At 38.4% G+C, this 22,478-nt stretch overlaps 2 protein-coding genes and 1 long non-coding RNA gene across 3 annotated transcripts in view; 2 read left to right on the forward strand and 1 right to left on the reverse strand.

Moving 5' to 3' along the window:
- The window catches only part of stard5 (StAR related lipid transfer domain containing 5), a 423,751-nt gene that overhangs the window by 354,604 nt on the left and 46,669 nt on the right, over window positions 1–22,478 (reverse strand). The window lies entirely within an intron of this gene.
- On the forward strand, window positions 1,751–17,234 carry LOC310736117. The gene is made up of 2 exons (XR_014536454.1): window positions 1,751–2,011; window positions 17,076–17,234. It is a non-coding gene; the product is annotated as an uncharacterized lncRNA (long non-coding RNA).
- On the forward strand, window positions 3,226–7,049 carry tlnrd1 (talin rod domain containing 1). The gene has a single exon (XM_083559637.1). It carries the CDS (start codon window positions 5,346–5,348, stop codon window positions 6,411–6,413), a length of 1,068 nt encoding a protein of 355 aa, XP_083415763.1. The 5' UTR covers window positions 3,226–5,345; the 3' UTR covers window positions 6,414–7,049.

Genomic DNA, 22,478 nt, shown 5'->3' on the forward strand with positions numbered 1-22,478 from the left:
ACCCACCAAAGCAGAACGTGTGCTGTGCTTCTAACGGACCCTGCACAACTCAAGTGCTCATAATCCTATTTTCTTTTAATTTCTGGATTAATTAAAAAGTCAAATACACCAATATTTAAAAACTCTACCTGTTAAGTTAACTTTTATTTTCCAGCACTGTAATTTAAATGAACAACTCTTATTGGTAAGAAAGTGTTGATTTATTTTCTGGAACAGCAACTCTGACAGCAGCTCCAGATGTTATTCAGTTAACAGTAAATGTGCTTTATACTTATTACATACAAATTATAGTGAATTTTTTTTTACCGCATATCTCAGCAATGTTAGAAAGCTGGGGTTGGAGCACAGAATCAGCCATGATACAGCACAGAGAGTAAAGTGCATTGCTCAAGGGCCCAAAAGTGGCAAATACTGGGGCTTAAACCCCTGACCTCCCGAGCCTTAACTACTGAGCTTCCACTCCCCACAGTGTGCATATTTAAAAAGAAACACACATCTATTTCTATAGTAACAGCTTATTCACATGTACTCTAATGGAAGCTGCTGTAATGAATAATCTTCTACAAATGGTCTAACACATTAAACATAGCTATACGCTGATATACCAAGTAACGTATCATTTAGTGTGGCATGCTGCAAACACAACTTTGTGTTGCACGAATGTTGAACCATATTAAACACAGCTCTGGTTCTAATTGGGCCATATAACATCACCCTGTTTTTAATGCATTTTCTTTATCAGCACAATGATTATATTCTTAATAAAAAATCTTCTACATTTTCAAATCAAATATATTACTTAAAGTCAATGGCTTTTCTGCTGGTCTAAACACTATCAAAAACACTGACTTAAGTTTTTTATATGATTTTGTCCATGAACATGTATTAAATTATTGCTAATAGTCTATTATTTTCATTACATGAAGCAGGGTCTGTTTACTTTGGAATTTCTATCTAATTGGATTTTAGCCGTCACATCATGTGTTGCCAGTTTCAAAGGAATCTGCTGTAAGGCCTTCAGAATTCAGCGCTGCGGGAAAATGAAGCTGATGCTTCACCCAATCCCAATCTATCTAATTTATAAAAGTCATGTAAACACTGTATATCCTGCACTTGCTGCTATTGCACTTCTGGTTAGACCTAAACTGCATTTTGTTGCCTTGTACTTGTACATGTGTAATGACAATAAAGTTGAATCTAATCTGAATCTAATCTAATTTCAAGTCACTGAGGCGATCTAGCAGGCATGAAATAACATTTTTCTATGAATGGATTGTCAGAAATTGCACTAATCTCAAGTGCAAATATATTTGTGTGGCTTCAATAGCTGGTTTTTTTTTTTATTCCAAAATGGCTAACAGAGGAGAAGAAACTTATTTGGTCACAAATATACTTACATGGACATTTACAAGATGGACTTTTTAAGAAAAGCTAGATATCGTGAGGAAAGGGCAACCAGAAAAGTTCAAAACAGTCTTTTTCATTAACTATTTATACTTTTGCGTTTTCTTACCTGTAGAATTTGCACAAAAACCCACAATTTGCCTTCATTTCAGATTCCCAAGAAAACAGAAAAAATGCACAGAAATGCACAAAAAAACCTTGGTCATTTTATCAGGTTAACATTGATAATTCTGTTAGAGATGTAATAGAAGTAATAGGAGAATAATAGGAGACTTATGGAATTGTGTATTGAGTTTCTTGCTTAAGTAATGCCAAGTCAAGTCAAGTCAAGTTTATTTCTATAGCGCTTTTCACAACAGACATTCTTTTAAAGCAGCTTTACAGAAATCAACAGTCAAGGTGAATGATGTGTGTTTATCCCTGATGAGCAGCCATGGTGACTGTGGCAGGGAAAAACTCCCTTAGATGTTATGAGGTAGAAACCTTGAGAGGAACCAGACTCAAAAGGGAAACCCATCCTCATTTGGGTGACATCAAGAGTTTGATCATAAATCTTTCAACAATACAGAACACTGGAGAGTGAGAACTAACATGAGCACTGGAGTGTGTGATTATAAGTAATGTTCTTTCTACAGTCTTATACAGTCTTTATGGTTATAAAACTAGGAGCTACTGAGCAATTTATAAAATAGCTCAACATAATGGCATTCATTTTTGCTGTATGAGAAACATGTCTGTCTGTCTGTCTGTCTGTCTGTCTGTCTGTCTGCATTTCTGTATAATATTGATGGTTTCTATAGCTGAGTGCCACCACTAAAGGCCTAGTGCAGGGGTCACCAACCTTTTTGAAACTGAGCTACTTCTTGGGTACCGATTAATGTGAAGGGCTACCAGTTTGATATACACAGTTTTCAGGTTGATCTGAAATAACAAATTTGCTTAATTGACCTTTTATTATATGTTATTATTAATAATCAATGATATTCATCTATGCGAAAACAATGATCATGTTAATGATTTCTCAAATTAATTATTAACAATGATTTAACAAAGTAGGAAACAGCTATTTTTAGAAAAGGCCAGCGGGCTGGGGGTCCTTGTGGGTTACCTGGTGCCCCCGGGCACCATGTTGGTGACCCCTGGCTTAGTGATTATCTGATCAAGTCAACAAAGAGGTGTATAGAATGTATTGAATGCAATATGTTTTAGTTACAAGTTACTTTATTTTATTTCGAGTTAATTGTTTGTTTAAAAATATAATTATCGCATGACGTGAATAAAGATCTCGTTGAAAACTTTGATTATAAACTGTGTAATCTGAATAATTCGTGTTTTACTTTCTTATCTGGTTGGTTCCATGTTTGAATTTTTAGCAACGAGGAAACAAAGTGACGCTTTCTCCCACCCAGCTCTTAGCCCCTCCCCCCTTGAATTGGATTGGCTATTCAAAAGTCCAGAAAATGCATTTTTGTCCAATGAAAAGTGGCCAAATGCATTACGTCACATTCCACCAGCCTTCGATTTCACGTCCCACTAACAAATCTAGTGGTTTAAACATCGGGTTGGCTCTTTTCTTTTGCAGCGGTAGGCACGGTACAAGTTTTCCTTAAAACGCGAGGTTATGGCTGAAATACGCACAGACGCCTATTGATAGTAAGTTAAAATAAAATACTATTAATTATAATAGCAATAAACCAAAAAAACACTTAAAATATTGTAATAAACAGTAAAGTCGTCTTTCCGTTGTCAGTAACAAGAAATAAACGTTTACAACAGCTTAATATAATTTAATATATTGCTAAAATATATATTTTTCGTATCATTTAAACTTTCTGGACTTTTTACAGTGTGTTGCAATTGTCTTTCTTTTTTTTTGACGTGGAACATCGATCAAGTCAAATTCAGCACAGGCGTGTACTGGAAACATACATTTTTTTATCGCGCTAAAGGCTAGGCTAAAACGAAAACTAAAGCTGAAGTATGAGCGGCCGTGGGTGAAGCGTAACACAGCGGCAGAACTGCTCGCGTGTTTTCTCGGGGAGAAATCACGGGAGACCCTCAAGCCTAAAGAAGTGGATGAGAGAGAAAGAGAAAGGGAAGCTGGAGGAGCCGGAGAAACGAGCAGCACGTTTGGGGTGTAGTTGAGCCTGTACGCCGGTAGTCGGGGCCTCGGGAAACTGATGGCTTTGGTGTGGAAATGAACCAAGTTTACAAACAAGACGAATTTCACATCATCCGGTTCCAGTGAAAAGTTGCTCATTTGACTATAGATATTGGATTATTTTCTTACTGTTATTTCTTTCTTTTTTTTTCTATTGGGAATAATGGACGCTTATACAGAAGAAGGGGAAGAAAACCATTGCAGGTTTGAACGCAGCTCGAGCTCGCGCGCCGTGTTGCTGTTTCCCAACTGAAGCGCAGCCGCACCCTCTGGCGAATCAGCCAACAAGCTAACGGCATTGATATTTACCCAAAAACTGGTCTCCCCCCTTCAAAAAAAACCTAGAGCTTCATACATGTTTATTTTTTTCTTCTGATAAAGAGAAGCATTCACTTTTCGAAGCGGACCGGCTGCTATTCCTCAACGCCTTGTTTCCCATTTGAAGTAATACCGCACCCTCTGGTTGCTTCCTCATACAGAAGAAGAGACCCCACACACATACACATGAAGCTGGAATAAACCTCTCCTAGAACACCACTGACTGATCTAAAAACTCAATAAAGTGGATTTTTGCTATTGGAAGAGATGGAAAGCCGAGGTGGATGGTTGTTTTGCCTGATGGTGTGCTGTGGATCCCATGCTTCTTGCTGAGGAAGGTGTATGGGAACTAGACAGTAATGCTGAAGGAACCCGGGCTTCAGAACGAACCGACCATCGCCACCGGGTGCCGAGCCAAAAGGAAGAGGTTAAAAGTTGGGAGAAGTCAAAGCGTGGTCTTTTCTGAGGTCCAAACCAGTGCTTTATTATCTTTTTTTTTATTTTGGAGACTTTTATAAAGTAGGCATTGTGGGATGATGGTGCGTGGAGTGGAGGAGCGTCAGAGAAAGCGTGATTCGGACTGCTGCTGCGATCCAGCCATGACCCTCAGAGGCACATTGCAGCGGAGGATCGAACTTAGAAATGGCTCATCTGGTTTTAGTCATTCAGTGGATTTTGTTTGGCCTCCCGTAACCACGAGAAGGGCAAGAACCTTGAAATGCTCGTCTGCTTGACATGAATTAGGAAAAAAACGAAAGAAAAAAACCAAACGAATAAACAGAAACTGACAACCGGGGCAGTAGATTCTTCACACCTTTTCAGACTTTGAATCAGTATAGGAAGTGAATTTCATGGTTAAGGTGTTTTGGTGGGATTTGGAGGTCTAGAATCGGCTGGCACTTTGACTCGAGTTGATCTTTTGTATGGCACTGCAGCAAGTGTATGGTTATTATTTTTTCTGTGTGTATGTGTGTATATGTGTGTTGGATAAGAAACCACCTGTGAATCTATATTTCATGAACCCACGATGTGATTTTTGTATCAAATGCACAATTAGGGGTCCAATGACATAAATTTTAAGGAGTCATGATATTGAAGGGATTTAAAATGTAGCCTTGATTTGTTTTTTTTTCGACCTCATTCTGCCACTTAGTTTTAAACATCACACGTACGCCAGGACACATTTTCCCTGAGTGAAGTTACATTATCCTGTTTTTTTTTCTTTTGATTTCGCAAATGTTTACTAAAATTCAGTAAGCGAGCAGTCGATATCGGTGTATTTTCTGAAGGACAACACTTTTTTTGGCCAGTTTCTCAGAGAAGGTGTGTAATTATTATTGTTATTTGTTTGTTTTTGAAGACATTGTCATTCTAAGTTATGAGATTGTACTGTGGAATGTGTGGTGTAATCTATATTTTCTACAAAAAAGAAAATCCAGAATATTAGCTTGACCACCATACTATGGCTAGTAGTGGCTCGGGAAAGTCAGACAGCGAGGTTCCAGCATCCAGCATCCCGAGTGGCAGCGTGCAGCAGCGGAAAAGACTCACGTCTGTTTGCGACACATGCAAAAGCAAGATGCAGCTGGTGGCGGATTTGCTTCTGCTGTCCAGTGAGACGAGGCCGGTGATGACTGGGGAAGGCACACCGGTGGCAGAGACTTTCGAGAAGTGTCGAGATACAGTGATTGCTAGGACGAAGGAGTTGTCCATCATCACTCATGACATTCAGAGCCAGCTAAACATGGGGAAGTTTACAGAGGTTGGGGAGCGGTTAGTCGAAATGGGCAATCTAGTGGTGTCTCTAACGGAGTTTTCGGCTCACGCCGCGTACCTGGCGGCCGTGGAGGCACCGGGTTCGCACGTCGCCGTTCCTGGATTGGTGGATCGTTACAAAGTGACACGGTGCCGCTATGAGGTGGATCAAACTTGTGCTGTCCTACGCATAACCCCCCTTTCTGATTTAACTCCCCAACTCCTCTTGGAAGTTTCCCAAAATATCCGGAGGAACCTGACCACTCTCACAGAGGCTTCGTCTCTGGCCAGTGAGAAATCCAAGGACAGGTTTGCCAAAGAGCAGTTCAAAGCCAGTGTAAAGTGCATGAGCACGAGTGCGACAGCGCTTCTCGCCTGCGTCAAGGAAGTGAAGACGAACCCAAGCGAGCTGACGCGCAATCGCTGTGTGCTTTTCAGCGGCCCGCTGGTTCAGACCGTCAACGCACTGGTGGGATTCGCCACTGAGCCGCAGTTCCTGGGCAAACCCGCTAACGTTAGCGCTGATGGTAAAACGGTGCAGACGGCTGTTCTGGGTGGTGCAATGAGTGTAGTTTCAGCCTGTGTCCTGCTCACACAAGGTCTTCGGGACGTATCCCAGCATGCCGAGAACAGCTCCCAGATGCCCACGTACCGCGAAAGATTGCGGCAGTCAGCTTGCGCTGTCTCTGATGGATGCACATTGCTCTCACAGGCGCTCAGGGAACGATCTTCGCCCAGGACTTTACCACCGGTCAACTCGCATTCTGTGAATTAAAACAAAGCCTGTCTTTTTTTTTTTTTTTTTTTTTTTCTTTTTTCTTTTCTCAACTTACCAAAGAGACTAATATGCTTTAACCTCGTGTTGTGTGATCCTATTGAGTGAATGTAGTGAATTTGTACTATTTTGTCTGTCCAACTATTCTGATACAACCAAGGTGGCAGTGTTTTTTTTGCACTGGATGTAATAAAAACCTAGCCGAAACTGACATCACAACATATTTCTAACTTGTGTTCACTCACTGGTAGCCGCACATGTTGTGGTGATTCTGTATGTCGGACTGGAAATTTTTTTAAATGAAAAGAAAACTAATGGAAAGTTTACCTCAGTTTTAGTGCCTGGGAGCAGCAGACAGAGTGACGGTTGTAGACAGACGTGTAGATGGACGTCATTAAGAAACGCAGTGAGCGCGCGATGTGTGTTTCTCGCTTTGTATTTCGACTTGTGAATCTTTTGGATGGATTGAAGCTGCTGTGAGTGTGTGCCATAGGTTTTACACTATTTACCAGAATTACAATAGCATTTTATTGGGTTTTATTTTTGTTTTGTTGTTGTTGTTTTTTTTTTTTTTCTGGATCATGCATGTACTGGAGTATTTATTTCAACTTATTAAAAAGTTGGTTCTCATACAAAGACTGTTAGATGTCTGTTATTTCATCTGCACTCTGAGAGGAGGGCATATTAATGACTCCTAATCATTCTATGATTAAGGAAATGAAATCAATCGATCGTCAGAATGTCACTGTCGATAACGAGTGTACAGTTTGACCCCCGGTGAGGCTCAAGCCCACTGACACGTGAAATCAATAAGGAAACACAAATACTTTTGCAGCTGAACTACTAAAGAGCATGTGTGAGTGTGTGTGACGTACATGTTCTTACGTTTCTCTTTTCATTAGAAAATAATGTAATGGAGGTTGTTTGATGGTTTGGTAATACAAAAAAATTGTGAATTATGAAAATGTAATGCTACTGCACCTAGAAACATTTTGTACAATTGTATGTCAGCAACTTTGAAGTAACAGTTTGGGAAATAACCACATATGGCTGGAAAAGACAGATGTCTCAATACTTTCTGCAACATATCATGCATTTTTGTTGCATATATTTCACACTCAAATTCATATCAAGCACATTTTTATATATCACAAAGATAAGTCAAGTCAAGTCAAGTTTATTTGTATAGCGCTTTTCACAACAGACATTGTCTCAAAGCAGCTTTACAGAAAACAACAGTGAAGGTGAATGGTGTGCGTTTGTCCCTGATGAGCAGCCGTGGCGACAGTGGCAAGGAAAAACTCCCTTAGATGATATGAGGAAGAAACCTTGAGAGGAACCAGACTCAAAGGGGAACCCATCCTCATATGGGTGACATCAAGAGTTTGGTCATAAATCTTTCAACAATACAGAACAATTTATGATCATCATAGATCCAGCATTAGCTTCTCCATGCCAGGGCCTTTAAACACTCGGCATCTACTTCTCCATGATCATCCATAGGTCCATAATCTTCACGAGGTGGGACGTGACTGGAGCTGGCCAAACCTCAGGATGCCTCGGGATAAGGAGAGAAAGAGAAGCAGTGGAGAGGAATTAGCGTAGCTGCTGTTCATGATATTAACAGCACAAGTTGATAATGTGCATGTAATCATATATTCTGGAGCACAAGGTTGTGATGTGATGTGTGTGATGTGTGTTATGTGTAGGCTTTGCTAAAAAGATATGTTTTTAATCTACACTTAAACTGGGAGAGTGTATCTGAACCCCGAACACTGTCAGGAAGACTATTCCAGAGTTTAGGAGCTAAATGTGAAAATGTCCGCCTTTAGTGGACTTTGCTATTCTAGGAACTACTAGAAGCCCAGAGTTTTGAGATCTCTAGGGAGCATGACGGATTGTAGTGTGTTAAAAGACTGGATAGATACATAGGAGCCAAACCATTTAGTGCTTTATAAGTGAGTAGCAGTAGTTTGTAGTCTATTCGAAACTTAATAGGAAGCCAATGTAGGGACGATAAGATTGGGGTTATATGATCGTATTTTCTTGACCTAGTAAGAACTCTTGCTGCGGCATTCTGAACTAACTGAAGCTTGTTTATTAATGATGCAGGACATCCACCTAGTAATGCATTACAGTAGTCTATTTTAGAGGTCATAAACGCATGGACGAGCTTCTCTGCATCAGATATAGATAAGATATTTCTTAGCTTAGAAATATTTCTAAGGTGAAAGAAGGCTGTTTTTGTAACTTGATTGATGTGATTTTTAAAAGATAAGTTGCTGTCTAAAATAACTCCCAGGTCTTTTACCGTTGAACTAGTAGTTACAGAACAACCGTCTAAATGCAGGCTGAGATGCTGGAGCTTCTGTGTACTATTTTTTGGGCCGATGAGCAAAATCTCCGTTTTATCAGAATTTAATAGCAAAAAGTTATGGGTCATCCAATCTCTTATTTCTTCAACACACTCAGTTATGCGAGCTAATTGAGCTGTATCGCCTGGTTTGGATGAAATATATAGCTGGGTATCATCAGCATAACAATGGAAGCTAATTCCATGCCTTCTAATAATATTTCCTAATGGAAGCATGTATATTGTAAAAAGCAGGGGTCCTAGAACTGACCCTTGTGGCACGCCATAATTTACTAGCATTATCCTGGATAGCTCTCCATTTAAATCTACGAAATGGTAACGATTGGACAGGTAGGATTTAAACCAGCTTAATGCCTGTCCCTGAATACCGATGTAATTCTGTAAGCGATCGAGGAGAAGATCATGATCTATAGTGTCGAACGCAGCACTAAGATCTAGTAAAACTAATAGGGAGATGTAGCCTTGGTCTAAAGCTAAAAACAGGTCGTTAGTGATTTTAACTAGAGCAGTTTCTGTGCTATGATGGGGCCTAAAACCTGACTGAAACTCTTCAAAGATATTGTTCTCCTGCAAGTGGTTACATAACTGGGCAGCGACAATCTTTTCTAAAATCTTAGACATAAATGGGAGATTTGAAATTGGTCTGTAATTCGATAGCGTGTTTGGATCCAGATTAGGTTTTTTAATGAGGGGCTTAATAACTGCTAACTTGAGGGATTTAGGGACATGACCTAACGATAGTGAGGAGTTAATAATATTGAGAAGAGGCTCACCAGCTGTATATAACACTTCCTTCAGTAGTTTAGTGGGAATTGGATCTAACTGACATGTTGTTGATTTAGCTTTCATAATAGCATCATACAGCTCTTCCTGTCCTATACATGTAAAACAGTGTAGTTGTGGGGTTGTAAGTACGATTGTGTCGGGAGATGCTGTCAGAGGTTGAACTGCCACAATTGTTTTTCTAATGTTATCTATTTTTTCAGTGAAGAAATTCATAAAGTCTTCACTACTAAACTGTGATGGAACACATTTTTCAGATCCCTGATTTGTTGTTAATTATAGATAACCCAAGATTATCTTTAATCCCAAGATTACTTGGGATTAAAGATAACCCAAGTAAATACAGTTTTTAAATAATCATTTCATTTACTAAGGGAAAAAGTGGTACCTGGCCCTATGTAAAAAAGTAATTGACAAAATCAGTTAAAATAACAGGTTTCTATTATTGTGCTCATTTTAATACCTGATAGTTTCTGTACTGAAAGCTTATAAGGGACTTGTATGACGGATCCGACACATCTCCGGCTAATAATAAATTAATTAATAATGTTTTATTCATGACAATGAATGAAAACCGTAGAATTTTAATATGGTAAATGTTTCTTTAATGGGCCGTTTGTTTGCAAATTCTTCAAAGGAATGCACAGTTTTATTGCTTTGAAATAGTTTGGAATGAAGAAAGGAATAAAACATTTAGGGACATGCAGTTCTAGGAAAATAACTCCACCACAATCAATGTTGACCTTCAGAAGAGACACAAGAGTCTGAGGGAATGATCAAATTAATTTGATAACAGAAGCAATATTACCTTACAATTTCTTTTATAAGATGGATTCAAATGATGATTTTTTTTTCATTGTTTGTTCAAAATGTGTTATTCTGCTTTATAAGCTCCATTTCCATGCATTCAGATTCTCCTAAAGTGTTCACATTCCCCTAAAATATTGAACATTTTGCAAATGCTTTTATCCAGAGCAACTTTCAACTGAGCAGGGAAGGGGTTAAGGGCTTTGCTCAGGGGCCCAGCAGTGGCAGCTTGGTGGTGGTGGGATTTAAACCTGTGACCTTCCGATCCAAAATCGACTGTACCACTGAACTACCACCTCCACAGTTCTGTTGGGATTTTTTTACATTTCCCTTGGGATTTTCCTTTGAATCACCTTGATAAAACAAATGTGAGACAAGCTAGATTCTGTTAAAATGAAATAGCAGCCATAACTGCCTACTCATTAAACCCCCCCCCACTCTCTCTCTGTCTTCCTATCACTTTCACTCGACCACATCTCTCTTTTTCTCGGTTTCCAGGTGCTTTATTTGCATTTTTGTGGCATTTGGCAGACGCTCTTAACCAGAAAGACCAACAATGATCTCATTCATACAACTGAACATTTAAGGGTTAAGGGCCTTGCTCAAGGGCCCAGCAGTGGCAGCTTTGTTGTGAGATTTGAACTCGTGACCTTCTGAGCAGAAGTCCAACATCTTTACTACTAAGCTTCCCCTTCCCACATGACAAATAAATCGTATTGTCCAAAGCAAGTACACAGGAATAATCCAGAGAAATAAAACAAAAATTAAGGAGAAAATCAAATCAAGTATTAGTATTTTTAAATATTACACCAAACAATGTACCTAAATAAAGCCCAATATCAAGGCATTATCTGGGTTTACCTTCAAATATTCTATATATAAGTAAAAGCAATTCTAATAAAGAAGAGCAATTTGAACAATTGTAAGGAATTATAGGGCCTTATCAGATCACTCACTGTTCCTAATATTATGGCAGGAAAAAGACATAATGTGCTGTGAATATACAACAGTCTTGTAGTAGGACAGGGAGTGTTTCCAGTCTCTCTCTCTCTCTCTCTCTCTCTCTCTCTCTCTCTCTCTCTCTCTCTCTCTTTCTCTTTCTCTTTCTCTCTCTCCTTCTCTCCCTCTCTCCTGGGGTTAATACAGAAAAAAACAGGAAGCGAAAAGTCCTCATCCACGTAGACTCTCCTGTAGTGGAAAACTTCCTGACTGTTGAAAATGGTTGACACTGGAGACTCCTTCCACACATGAAAAATAAACATGTCCTTTCAGAAAGAAATGTCCTTCACCATCGCAATGATCAAACAGTTTTTCAGTGTTAAATAACAGCGTCTTTAAATCATTTATTATTAGATTAGGATATAAGATCACGTGGATGCCTGCTAAACAAGTTCCTCAAAGTTAGTTGTTACTATAGTGACACGCAGAAAAATATTTGATGTAAACTTCCAGATGTTTTTTTGTCAAGTGGTTTGCCGCCCACTTTTCTGTGGCCTTTCTCTCTCAGACACACTCTCATGCATTTTAAACGAAAAGTTAAATTAGCATTTTAGAATGTTAATGGTGAAAAAGATTGGTAGCTCAGTGGTTAAGGCTCTGGGTTACTGATCGAAATGTGGTTCAAGCCCCAGAATTGCCAAGCTGCCACTCTTGGGCCCCTGAGCAAGGCCCTTAACCCTCTGTGCTCCATCATGGACGACCCTGCGCTCTAAACCCAACTTCTGAGCTAGCTGGGATATGCAAAGAACAAATTTCACTGTGCTGTAATGTATATGTGACAAATAAAGGCTATTCTTCTTCAATATTATACGAAGCATAGTGCAAGCAATTCATGTTGAGAGTTCAGAAACCTGCCTTTCAGTGTGTGTTTTGGACTGCCCTCCTGACAGTTATAAAATAGATACACCTCCAACATCCTCCACACCTTCACATTCTCGTCAATGATTATGAGGAAAAGCTGCATGTTTATAGAGTCATAACCTGGTTTTCCAGCAGCTGAATATCTGAATATCTGATCATGCTTGTAGGTGATCTCACAAAAGACCTTTTTAATGATTGTGTATATATATATATATATATATATATATATATATATATATATATATATAGATAGATAGATAGATAGATAGATAGATAGATAGATAGATAGATAGATAGATAGATAGATAGATAGATAGATTTTTCACAAATTCTAAATATTGTACACTAACAGTAAACATATGTGAATGATATGAATCGGACATTTCTCATTATCTAGTACAATATTTTATTTGTAGCTGAGGCAAGTCAGAACAGCCCCTATTCTCATACAGTGTGAATGGTCCATATTTGCTGAAATGAAAATTCAACATTCCACTATTTGGACAGGAATTAGACTAGAATGTTTTAAAAACATAACACACCTCAGTAAATCTCTATACCAGACAATTATTGGGATGTAAAAACTAATTTTAAATTCTAATGGAGCTAGCAACCATATGAACTAAATCTTGTCTTTCAAATACATCTGCTATCATCTGTCAGTAGTTTGCCAGATATTTACACACTGTATTGACAGAAGTTTGTGGACAACTGACCATAAAATTTGATATGTGATTTTGAACATCTCATTCCACATTTACTCCCCATGTGCTGTTATAATGACCTCCACTCTTATGGGAAGAAATTCCACTAGATTTTGCTGTTTAACATTTTTTGAATGACTGTTTTAGTTTTAGCACTTTGAAACTACCAATCTTTCTTCCTTCAGATGCTTTGATTTTTGTTCTGAAATAATGTTCATCTATCAATCTATCAATCTATCAATCTATCTATCTATCTATCTATCTATCTATCTATCTATCTATCTATCTATCTATCTATCTATCTATCTATCTAGAGAGATATGTGAGGGACTGACTGAAAGACATTTTACATCAAATGTAACTATAAATTGTTTAAAAGCATATGTCATTTATTATCAATTGAAACATTGGTACGGTTATCAAAGTGTTATGGTATGAAAGGAATTAAACCTTGCAGGTAGTAGTAATCACCTCTTAGCCATTGCTGCATCTTTAATATTTTACTATAACAGCATGCCATGCTTTGTTTTGTTCCATATCTAGATCTATAATTTTTTTTTTCCTGAAATAAACACAGAATTTATCCAGATTAATCCAGATTTCCTAGACTAAGGTTCATGATCCCAATATGTCTTATTAAAAAACTGTTAGTTTGTGTGGTTTCCATTAAATACTCACCAGGTCAGGAGGGTGAGACATGATGACTCACTAGGCTTTAAAGGGTTCTTAAACAGATATCAGCATGGTCCTGATTTGTTCTGTTTGATATTTAAAGTCCTGATAAGCTCTTTGCATGTGAAAGTCCAACATTCCCAAACCTTTAATGCACCAACACACATGGAACAAGCATCCCAAAGGCACGAGTTTAAATATCCATACTGGACACGTGATTTTTTGTTTTCAGTTACGAAGCTTATTATTATAAATTAAGCCTGAGTGTCTAAAGTTTTATTTAGCTATCTGGCCCCCCGAATAAACAACCTGTCATAGATCAGTAATGTTTTTTACTGTTATACTTAATGCATTTGTTCAACTAGAGGATTCTCTTAATGAACATAGTAAAACATGGAACCGATGCTTTCTGATTTGTCCCTGGTTTTCAACAGTCAGTGACCTGTATCCTTTTGTTCTCTTCATCCCTTCAGGATGAAAACCAAAACTGTTGTGCACAACAGGAAACTGAACGGCCTCTGCTATCAGGAGCGGCTTCCTTCACAGCACAAACTGTCGATGTAATAATTACGACCAAGGTTTCGCCCATTTCCTGCTCAAAGGAGGGACGTTAGGGCGCTCCCTAGCATGTAGTATTGTGCAGATTATGTAAATAGTGACAAAAAAAATGACCTTTTCATCACCGATCAGAACGTGCAATTTGTTTTAGTGGTCAAACTGATGAAAGGGTGTTTGTCAAGGGACCAGCATTTAGTTTACTCATAGAGTCCAAGGAAGGACTATGTTACTTCTGAATAGTTCATTTCCAAGATGTGTATATTTTTTGGGGTACGGGTTAAGTTGTGTAACATTTGGATGTACATTTGGATGCAATTGCCTGTTTCACAGTCACTATATGTGAATAGTCACATGACTATGTTTTATAGGTTAATGTCTTGTTTTACATATATTCCACATGTAGCCGACCTTATATATGTAGTGCCTGTAGTTTCCTGATCAAATGATTGCATAACATTTTCACAATATTTCTTACTGAATTTTTCTTTCTTTAATGGATCCAGATTCTGGCCCATCACAGAGTAGCATACACAAACACATTTATACATGTATGCACACCAAGAGGCCATTCTGAGTGGCTAATCCCCAGTGAGGTATGGTTTTTGGTTTTTGGATGAAATCAGAAAACCTGGAGAAGAACATGCAAAAGTCCACAGAGAGTAACCCAAGTTACAGGATGCTCATATACATTTTCTGGGCCTGACATGGTCAGAGTGTCATGTAAAATGTACACTTGTCTACTTTAAGCACAAACATCGCAGGAAATCTTTCTTCAAATGTTAATGCAATGCTGCTTTATATTGAATGAAATCTGCATAACATGTTTTGGAAGCTGGTAACCTCAGAGGTTAAGATGTTGGACTTCTGATCAGAAGGTGATGAGATCAATTCCCAGCATCACCAGGCTGCCACTGTTGTGTCCTTGTTTAAAGCCTTTAACCCTTAACTGTTCATTTGTATAAATGAGATTATTTTAAGTCATTCTGAATATGAATATCTGTTGAATGGCATGCATGCAAAATGAAAGATTTCGGAATGGCCTTCTCAGTTCTTTGACTTGAAGATCATTGAAAATATGCAGGTAAAGAATTTTTTTTAATTTTATTCCCGCTCTAAAAAACATTTGTATTCTGTTATATCTTCAAAAGCAGGTCTTACTAAGAGGGGGAGTGGTGGCTCCAGCGGTTAAGGCGCTGGGTTACCGATTCGGAAGGTCGGGGGTTCAAGCCCCGGTATCGCCAAGCTGCCACTCTTGGGCCCTTGAGCAAGGCCCTTAACCCTCTATGCTCCAGGGGACCCTTACGAGAAAATCAAGGACCGTGACGGCGGAGCGACGTGGGGCCGCCTTCCCGTGGGCTCACCACCTGCAGGAGGGACCGTAAGGGACGGTGCTGAGAGGATTGGGCAGCAGTCGAAGGCAGGGGCCTTGACAGCCCGATCCCTGGACACGGAGAAGTGTCTGGGGATTCTGCTTAGACTGCTGCCCCCGCGACCCGAATTACGGATAAGTGGGAGAAGATGAAAAAAAAAAAAAGGTCTTACTAAGTGAATTAGTAAGGTGTCCAAACATCTGCATACTTTTATTTTTTATTTAACAAAATTTGCCCTGAATTCTGCACCTAACTGTATGTTATTACAATTATAAAATTTAATAATTGTAATATTATTAATTTTCACAACTGTTTACACACTTAACTCACGATGTGTAAGTGGTTTGTATTTATTAGCCCGACTCGACACCATTCGACACCAGTCATTGTCCTTGTTACCATCTGCCAGCAATTGTCACTTATTTGAGACGTAACAAGACACTGTAGAGACGAATACAGCGTCACAAAAGTCATTATTTATAGAGTAACCTGATCAAATAACACCTATTCCGCGTTACTATAACATTGGCTACAGACTTTTATGTTATTCTACTTTTCATACACTACAAGTCAGATACTTGCTGCAGCTTTTCTTAGATTAGAAGCTTTATTTCACTTTATTGAAGCACAGAATCTCAATCCTTAATTGTAAGAATGTATTTCTGTATACTTGAAAGCCATAAAATAATCACTGGCAGTATTAAGGGGTGAACAGCATGGCATTTGACACCCAAAACCAAATCATACATCTAAACATACCATATTTCACAAACACCCTGATCATCAGGCTAAGAAATATTCTTAGAGAATGTCAATTCCGTCTCTAGCACTTCACAGAGACTGGGCCATACTTGCTTTTGGCTTTGAAATTGCTGTAGATGCAGTGATGCAGTGCTGAAAATCAGTGTTATGAGGTAAATTGAAATGAAAATGCAGTAAACATTTCACTATTTGGAAAGGAATTAGAGTATAATGTTTTAAAGCCATAACACACCTTAGTCAATCTCTATACAAGGAAGTATTCACCTACTAAATACCTAGTAATTTCACATCTATTCAAATTTCCTTTGCATTTGTCCAACCATAAATGCATAATTCACTAGTGATCCTGACCCCTTCTGCTGTCCAGACCTGCCCGGTCTATTCTGTTGCATTTATAGTTAGAGTTTTAATTACTTAGAAACCACCCATTGACCCCAAATGGACAGGCTAAAAATACACAGGATTACTAAGTCAAGTCAAGTCAAGTCAAGTCAAGTTTATTTGTATAGCGCTTTTCACAACAGACATTGTCTCAAAGCAGCTTTACAGAAATCAACAGTCAAGGTGAACGGTGTGCATTTATCCCTGATGAGCAGCCGTGGTGACTGTGGCAAGGAAAAACTCCCTTAGATGTAATGAGGAAGAAACCTTGAGAGGAACCAGACCCAAAAGGGGAACCCATCCTTATTTGGGTGACATCAAGAGTTTGATCATAAATTTTTTCAACAATACAGAACACTGGAGAATGAGAACATGAGTACTGGAGTACTAGATTATAAGTGATGTTCTTTCTACAGTCTTATACAGTCTATATGGTTAGTAGCTCCTAGTTTTATGAGCTCAACATTTGTGATCATCACAGATCCAGCATCAGCTTCTCCATGCCAGAGCCTTTAAACACTCCAGGAGGTCCAATGTCAAAACCACACATGTAGCGGGATCCAAGGATTGTACCACTTACAAAGCATGAACATGTCATTGGACAGGAACTGATTCAAACAGGTTTGCAATCAGGTCTCTATTGGTGAACAGTTAATAACTGTTAAATGCTCTTGATGAATTATAACAAATTTTCTGGTTGCATCAATTTACTTTTTATCTCATGGAAGGGAATTATTTTTATATCGTTACTCAGATGAGCTTAGGTTCCCTTTTGAGTCTGGGTTTTCCTCATATCGTCTCAGCCTTAATTGCATCTGGCTTACTTATCAGGTATTAATTTATAAGGATGAATGGATTAATTTAAAATGTATGTTCTAATTGTATTTCTGTAAAGCTGCTTTTTAACGATGTCCATTCTTAAAGCGCTATACAAATAAAATTACCTTATCAACAAACTCCTAAAATTGTCAGCAACAACAGTGCATTTTTGGGTCAGCTGCTACGAGAATGCGTGTCCCTATAGCCGTCGTCGTCCTTGACATCTGTCTAATATATTCAGCTCAACCCATCCATGATTCCTCCCAGCTGAAAAAAAAAGCTGGCTGGATTTCAAAGCCTGCTAAAATTCCTCATCCTTCTGGTTGACACTCCTATCATGACCTGATCGGCATTTTCTGTGACCCCCTACATCTATTCTTATTTCTCAACAGCTCTTTTCTGGCATATGTTTTACAGTAGCGTCTTTGTCTGGCTCACACCCAAAAGCTATGAGCTTCAAAATGGGCCACGTCGCCCCATGTTAGGATTGAATGTTCGCTGGAATAGCACAGCCAACTCTTTTCTCACCCCTCCTACTAGTGTCTGGCTTATTCTGCAGAAACCCATCTCTATGGTGGGTGGACATCTTCCTTGGTATTCTGTTTTCTTCCCAACCTCCAGAGGTCAAGTGACACACAGGGCCTTAGTGTTGGACCATTAACTTAATGAGAAAAAACACTCCACCTGTGGAGCTGCAGAGCCGGAAGTCTGCTGATCCTAATCAAGTTTGGGAACAAAAGGAATTTCTCCCATGAAGATCCCAAGCAGGTGGTCAGCTGCCAAATGCCAAATGCACACTCATTAAAAGGGGTGTTCACTCAGCATTTGTTTTTTTTTCTTAAGCTGAGCTGACAGAATGAAACATGATCTGAGCAGCAGCATCGAGTAAGCGGGGCTCTTTGTCTGTATCTGAGAGAATCAGTCCTTCCGGTTAAGGGTTAGGCAGCAGTTTAGCTTGTTAATGACCATGGGTTCAACAAAATGTAAGATTGTCTAGTGCTACAATTGGGCAAAAACAAAATAAAATAATGCACTGTACCGAAAGGAACAACTGATTTTTTCCAAATACATAATACTGATTGCTGATTTAAGATCATTTATAGGTTAAAGGCGTGTAGGTTACAATGTACCATATGTTTAGGAGGTGAAACCCACAGACTGTCGGAGACCCACTGATTAATCAAGGCCTTGATCTGCTCAGCTATATGTTTAGACACAGGCAGTATTTTGATAAAAGTGAATACATGAAAAAGATACAGGCTATGAAGCCATAGACTATTTAACTACATTCAGTAAATTTTTTAAATAGCACTTATAATAATATACAGAGTATAATGTATAAATCTGGAAGTAGCTCTGAGTCCCAATGAGGAAAAAGTGGAAGACATAGTGAGAAGGAAAAAAAATGTCCTGTGATTATGTGAAGAACCTTGAGAGGAAGCAGACTCAGAATGAAGTTCATCCTCTTAAGATCAAAGCCTAGGAATTAACTTTCATATTTATTTTATTTTGTGAGTTGGCTTTTAGTGGTAAGAGCTGAAAACATGTTTTCCGTATACACCCATGAAATTTCAATTTTAAACACAGTAGACAGGTGCAAATTTGAAATAATTTTGAGACACATCGTCATATCACATATTCATACAATGTCCAATGTAATGTCTCGAATGTACAATAAACTACAACAACAAAGAAAAAGAAATCCTAGACTTTATCACAGCCCACATCAGTGTTGCACTTCCTTCCTCGCAATCCACTAATGAGAACCAGCAGAAAGACTGTCCTATGGGAACATTCCATATGGATGATCTCATCAGTCCCACAGTGTTAACCTACAAAAAACATAAATAATCATATTGCAGAACCAAAAGCTGCATGGGTTAGCATGCACATTCCAAAGGATTGCAGTATTGTGGCTGATGGCATAAATGAATAGGTAGTGCCCAACACACACTCCAGGACAGTCTGTGTTTACATATACACAGCAGAGTGCGAGTTTTCACAGATTCAGTCGAGGCTCACTAACTGAGTGTAAATCATCTGGCACTGATGTTAATGTCATAAAACCCTTCAATGTTGACAAATGCTAGTTTTCAATAGACAGCATGCTGAGAACAGTGAGGGAAAACAATGTGTGTAGTGTCTAACAAATGCAAGCACTGACTCTCACGCAGAGGCTTGGCAGCCATGCAGGAACTTTGTGTACGTATGTGTTTGTGTGTGTGTGCGCATGCTTTACTGTAAAATATTGCATGGTGTTACTAATGCAGGGCAGCCAGAGTGCAGGTTCTTCATGTTGGCCTGAGTGCTTAACCTCGGCTGTTCTTCTCTTTCTAAGTCTTTTATCATTCATTCTTCCAGTCTATTTCTTTGGGATTTATTTACATGATAAACAGCAGTATACTGTATATGTCAAGTTCATCTTAAAGAGTAAGTGAATAGTAAAAAAAGAAGAAAAATTGTTTTATACAACGGGTTTCTCCCTCTTTCTCTTTTTTTAATCTCTCATTGTGTTTCTGTTACATATATTCATCTCTCTCTCCATGTGTCTATGACTATCTCAATTGTCATGTCTTGTCTTGTCTTGTTCCACTGGACTGTAGACATGTCTAAAAACACATTCTCTATTGCCTATAAATCACCACTTCATTGTGTATGTGTCCTGACCTCAGCATTTACATTATATAGGCTACACTAATGCCATCATTAATGCTGTCTCATCATCATCAATCCACTATGGATTTGCCCCAAATCGAACACCCTGTATACTATATAGGACATATAGTCTTTATTACATCCACCTTGCCTTCATTAGTCCACTGTGAACTACAAAGACATTTACAATCTCTAATCACTAATTAGATCACATAAACACCATCACAAACATCACGCTTTTATCTGTCCCAGATATCAAGTGTCCCAAATTGCTCACTTTTTCTTCACTATATAGACTACATTATGAGGTTTAGACCTCATCAACATCAGTCCACTATGGCCTTGTCCCAAACAACAAAGCCTATTCTCCATATAGGCCATATGTTTCAAAATCAAGGCCTGCGGGCCACATCTGGCCCGATGTACAATTATATCCGGCCCGCAAGATCATTTTATATAGATCTATTATTATTTTTATTAAAGGGCCGACGATATGAATGGCTGATAAACAAAAACTACAGATCCCATAATGCAGCACTTTAGCTGCCTTGTCGAACGCTAGGCTACCTGGGAACATTCCGGCGTCAATCAAGTGAAGCTTCTGTTGATGTATTTAACCCTATTGTACAGTTATTGCGTAGCTAGCGCCTCACAATGGCAAAGAGAAAAGCTGATTCTGAAAACAGAGCCTTTCAAAACTGATGGGAGGCTGAATATATGTTTACTGACATTGCAGGTTAACCTGTGTGTCTTGTTTGTGGAGTTAATGTGGCTGTAATTAAGGAATTGAATCTAAGACGGCACTATGAGACAAAACATCAGGATAAGCTGAAAAACCTGAATGCTGAGCAGAAGATACAGAAAGTGTTTAAGAAGAATCTGACATTTCAGCAGACGTTTTTCACCAGAGCAAAATCACAAAGTGAAGCTGCTGTAAAAGTATTGTGGCAGAGGAGAAATCAGAGGCAAATCAGTTTCTGAAAAGCTGCATGATGAAGGTGTGCGACGTCTGGTGTTTGACAGGAGATATTTTTATGGAGAGCAAAATATTTTAAGTTATTTAAAGTTTAAGTTTATTATTTTTTTAATGGCATAGGAGCAAAGAAATCTGATTGTTTTGATTTGTTGTTATTTTTTAACGTTTACTTTAAAGCAATTTTTTTTTTTTTTTACATTTTTTATTGATTTTTCGCAGCATATTCATATTTCTAACTTGCATAATTTTGACAGGATGTATGTTTATGGAGAGCAAAATATGTTATGTTATTTAAAGTTTAAGTTGATTGATTCTGGAATAATATTCCTGTCTTTTTTTTTTTATTCATATTTGTTAAAAAACCTTTAGTTTTAGTGTGTTCAATAAAAATGTTTATTCTGTTCGGCCTACGACTTAAAGTGTGCTTTGAGTTTTGGCCCCCTGTGCAATTGAGTTTGACACCCCTGATATAGGCCATGTTGATCCAATTTCTCAGCCTGATCAGTCACTTTAGGATGTGTCACAAACCACACTTTATTTAATATACATACAGTATATGATCATCAGGTGTATCCCTTTAAAGGCCCTATATTATTTTACATACATCATACGCCATTATAAGTCACTTGTGGATGTGTCCCAAACCACAGGCATAATTTACCATATATGCTACATAATGAAGATTATTTGCACCTCACTATTATTTCCCATACTAGTGAATGACAATAAAGGCCATAAAAAAACTACTCTACTACTTTATAATCAGTTGCACCCCCATATTCACACCCAATTCACTGTCTAGGCCACATGGACACTATTGAAACACCACGTAACAAAGATTTTACTATTACCACTCTATCACAACAGCTGCGAAAACACAATGAATATTGGGCGTACCTGTGTGGTAGTTTCAACACTGTATAATGTGGTGCATTATGGGATGTCAGGAGTGCAACAGATTTATTCAATCACCATTCAATAACCTTTAACTGGTTTTTCCTGGTCATGATGGGTCTTAAACATATTCCAGAAACTCAATTAAATTTAGCCATTCAAAAATCCAGTTAAGACTGTGGCAAAAAAAAATAAAAAATCTCCCTCAGAAGAACCTTTGAGAGGAACTCTAAAGGGAACCCATCCTTACACTGAATTCCACTAGAAAACCATCCACAGTCAAAAATGTGCATACATTTTATAACAGTTTTGACCTTAAATTCTTTTTGTCATTTTCTTATTTGTTTTTCGTTTGTATTTTTAGTTAGAGGTCATTTTGGGGACTTTTTTCTTTACTCTGAGATTCATCTTTATATTTCGCTTTCAGTTTTAGTTTTAGTATGAATTTCC

The sequence above is a fragment of the Silurus aristotelis genome, assembly GCF_946808225.1.
Source record: "Silurus aristotelis genome assembly, chromosome: 13".
Taxonomy (NCBI): Eukaryota; Metazoa; Chordata; class Actinopteri; order Siluriformes; family Siluridae; genus Silurus; species Silurus aristotelis.